Genomic DNA, 3,932 nt, shown 5'->3' with positions numbered 1-3,932 from the left:
CCGCATGGTACCGGACGCAAACCGAACCCAATGGTGGGATTGCGCGGCGCGGTGGCGGACGCAACCGAAACCTGACGGCAGGAGCGTGGGGCGTGATGGTCGGTCGTCTCGTGAAGGAAGCGTCTAGGTGAGGGGTAGAGTGATTTGTTTCCTTGGGTAGGAAAAAATGGTAGAAGGAGAGGAAACAGGAGGTGGGTTTTCCTTTGATCAACATCGGTGAGATTGGTTGTTCCTTCTATCGATGGGCAGCGAGGTAACGATACTATAAATTGCGTGTGCTACTTTTATTCCAAAATAAATTCTATTATCGGGCTTAGCATGGAATTAAATCTGTATAAATTGGAATATACATATGACGTAAGATAAGACTATAGATATTGATCCAATACAAGTGTCTCTATTACATATTTCTTGTAATTTTCCTAACATCTTAATACTCCCTTCGTTTTTATTTACTCCACATATTAGCTTTGGCCAAAGTAAAACTTTGTAAACTTTGGCAAATTTTGTAGACAAAAACATTAATATATACAATAACAAATCAATGCCATTAGATTCATTATTGAATACACTTTCACATCATATAGATTTGCTATTGTAAATGTTTATATTTTTTTCTATAAACTTGGTCAAGCTTTATGAAGTTTGACTTCAATCAAATCTAGTATGCAGAGTAAATAAAAACAGAGAGAGTACCATTCATGTCTAATTAAGTTTCATTAATTTGAAGTGGTTGTTACACTTAGACGAATAAAATTTTCTAACTGAATTTCATATGGCTTTTATTCTGACATTATTATTAATAAAATATTAAGAAAGAGTGTATCTTGAAGATCTAAATACCACATTTCTACGAATAGTTTTTCTAAGATTTGACTAGAACGGCGCTTAAAAAATGATTATTTTTGGTAAAAATGATTCCATATAGAGATTTAAATTTAGGACTTATTTTGGAGTATCAAGGAACTTCACAAGGATGGCATGGCTCATTAAAGCTAAAAAAAATAAAAAAAAATTGTAGACGGGTGTTTTCTGCTGATCTAGCCTTCAATGTGATAGTTTCTTGTAATTTACTCCTACATATTCAAACTTAACATTTGTTGAGTCCGGTGACGATTTTTGCAGGAACTAAAAAAAAAATTCTGTGACCATAGCCGTAAAAATGCTCATAAACAAAGGATAGATGGGGTGGGTAGACCGGCCCAGTAGCAATAGCCCATTAAAAAGGATCTCCCACAGCTTCAGCCTGACAACTTTGCTGTTGAGTTAGTTTGGTTGTATCTGCAGATTCCACTAGGCGCTTTCGTTTTGAACTCATCAAGGCTGACTTTTGCAGTTGGGTCAAGCTGTCTATCTTGTTCTTTTCTTGTTCCAAAGGAGAAGGTTCTGGTTTGCTCACGTCCATGGTCATCGGATTGTGATAGAGAAAGCTTAACAGGGGTGGCTTTAGGTGCCTCTGTAGCAGATTTGCCATGGTTTGCAGCCACACCCTGAGTGAATGCAGGGGATCTAGATCTTCTATCAGTTCCCTGAGACAGGTTCCTCTTGAATGCAGGGGGTAGTAGCAGCATCTTTGCTTCATCTGCTTGGAAGAGGGATGCCAATTGATGTCCCAGGAAATTTACCAGTTGGATACTGGTTGCTGGCCAAACTCCAGTAATCACTTGCTATAGCCTAGAAACATCATAATGCATGAGTTGTTATATACTACTGTGAAAGAATAACTAAACCTGAAACAGGAGGCACATCCTGTAATTTAACACAGGAAGTTGTTCACCATTATATTATTTAATTGCTAGCTGATTTGTATTAGATATTAATAACATAATACTTTGCAGTTTTTGCATCTATCTTAGCACTTTAATTTACCTCTGTGTTGTTGCAGTCACTTAACTACTCAAGCTGGAGTGCCGGAAGCAGCTTTGCCAACACTGCTGTTCAGCAGGTTAGTAATTTTGTTGGAAGAGGGATGTCAATTGATACATTAGGAAATATACCATTTGGATATTGGTTGCTGGCCAAACTCCAGCATAATGCATGAGTTGTTAAATACTACTGTGAAAGAACAGCTAACCTGAAATAGGAGGAGTTGTATAATACTACTGTGAAAGAACAGCTAAACCTGAAACAGGAGGCACATTCTAACAGTTTAGCACAGGAAGTTTTTCACCAGTATTTTATTGTATTGCTATGGTTTGGATTAGATATCAATAACATTATAGCTTGCTGTTTTTGCATCTATTCCTAGCACTATAATTTATGTTTCTGACATTAAAGCCTCGGTGTTGTTGCAGGCGCTTGTGTACCCAAGCCCAGCCACCAGTGCGGCAAGCAGCCTCGTTAGCGCTGCTCGTGTTCAGCAGGTTGGTAATTGTGCTGTAGTTCACATGAGCAGCCTATTTTGGATGTGTCACATAAGTAGTAGGTTTATTGTACTAAATCTTCCAGCCTCTGCTACTGTTTTGTTTCAGGCACGGTACTACTCAGCCGGTGCTGTGGTGATCGACGAGGAGACTGTCCAAGTGCTAATCACCGGGGTGGCCAAGTGTAATTCAGTGGCAAGCAAATGCCTTGCGGAGATCCATACGGTGCAGGATCTGCAAATCATCACCCTCATTGTCATTTTGTCTGGTATTGCGGGGGCCTGGTATGTTGGACAGCAAGTAATTGATCGAGGGTCTGAGATCCTGGGCCAGGTGCAAAAGCATGCCCCGGAAATCTTGGGCGCCGTCTGCGACGAGATGGTGTACCAGCTGAAGATACCCTTCCTTGGCAGCGGGAGGCGCCTCGTCTTGCAAGACCATTGGTTCAATGACCCGGAGAAGTCGCTGACGAGGTACGAGCAGAGGATGAGGCGTGAGGCTGCGAGGCAAGAGATGGACCGGCTTCGACTCGAGGAATTCAATCGCGCCCAGGAGGAGAAGAAGCGCGAGGCTGCGCAAATGTACGAGCAGTCCTTGGCAAGGAAACGAGTCAACGACCAGCTGCTCAAGGACAAGCTTCGTGAGGAGAGGATACGGCAGTTGACGGGACAGTAGGAGGCAGAGACAGCAGCTGAGCGGTTGTGATGGACCTGGTTTTGACATATTTTTGCCCTGGACTATTAATTTTGCTTGCTCCTCCCTTTGTCTGGTTCCAAACTGTCTGTGGAATTGACTTGATTAGTCAGCTTTGAAATGGTATACGTGGCACGTGCACAGCACAATGCAATTTTCCAAACTAAATATAATATTTATGTCCTGATGGAATGTCAAGTCTGCTCTATTGTATGATATGAACCTAGGACTGTATCTTATTGGGAATTAAGAGTCACGGAGCCAAAATTGTACTCTGTTTCGAGCAACCAATGCATGCATTTTTTTTCTTTTCCGGGAACCTTTTGTTCATCACAAGGCAAGACAGTGTATTCACAGGGCACTGCTAGGTAGTTACCGGTGAGTTGAAGCTTTCTGTATGGAACATGAGTTACTCTCAAGGGCACGGCCAAAGCTTCACCGAAGAAAGGTTCTCTCAACAACTGATGAAGCTCGGCACGGTTCAGTTAAGTTCAGTTCAGTTAGTGGATGGTGCAGATGGTCCGAGGAACGAACTGGGGATAGGTGAAGACCATCAGCTAAGATGCCGCTCCCGGAGTCGACGCCGACAAAGTTGAGTTATAATAGAGGAACCGGGGCAAAAACTTTAGTTAAAGTGAAGACCAACGACAAACACCCCCTGAGATGCTGCTCCTGGAGTCGATGCCGACAAACTTTAGTTATAATAGTAGCATGATGGCTAATGAAAATGCGAAATAAAGATTTCAGCCAGTACACATCATTGGCTGCCACAGTTAGCAGCAACGGAGTAATGACCTCCTGTCCTGCCTCTCAAGTGGAAGATGATCCACAGACATGCATCATTCAGTATCACTAATTAGAATTCTGCCAAGTCTC

At 42.2% G+C, this 3,932-nt stretch overlaps 1 protein-coding gene across 1 annotated transcript in view; it reads left to right on the top strand.

The window, feature by feature from the left end:
* LOC119288295 overlaps positions 1-3,331 on the top strand; it is a 5,716-nt gene extending 2,385 nt beyond the window's left edge. The window contains exons 3-5 of the mRNA XM_037567933.1: positions 1,886-1,945; positions 2,295-2,363; positions 2,472-3,331. Coding sequence (XP_037423830.1) covers positions 1,886-1,945; positions 2,295-2,363; positions 2,472-3,038 — 696 coding nt within the window. The 3' untranslated portion in view covers positions 3,039-3,331. The remainder of the gene's footprint in view (positions 1-1,885; positions 1,946-2,294; positions 2,364-2,471) is intronic.
* The last annotated feature ends 601 nt before the right edge of the window (positions 3,332-3,932 follow it).

Source organism: Triticum dicoccoides, chromosome 4A (assembly GCF_002162155.2).
Source record: "Triticum dicoccoides isolate Atlit2015 ecotype Zavitan chromosome 4A, WEW_v2.0, whole genome shotgun sequence".
In the NCBI taxonomy this organism is placed as follows: domain Eukaryota; kingdom Viridiplantae; phylum Streptophyta; class Magnoliopsida; order Poales; family Poaceae; genus Triticum; species Triticum dicoccoides.
This window is presented reverse-complemented; position numbering and strand designations above follow the sequence as displayed.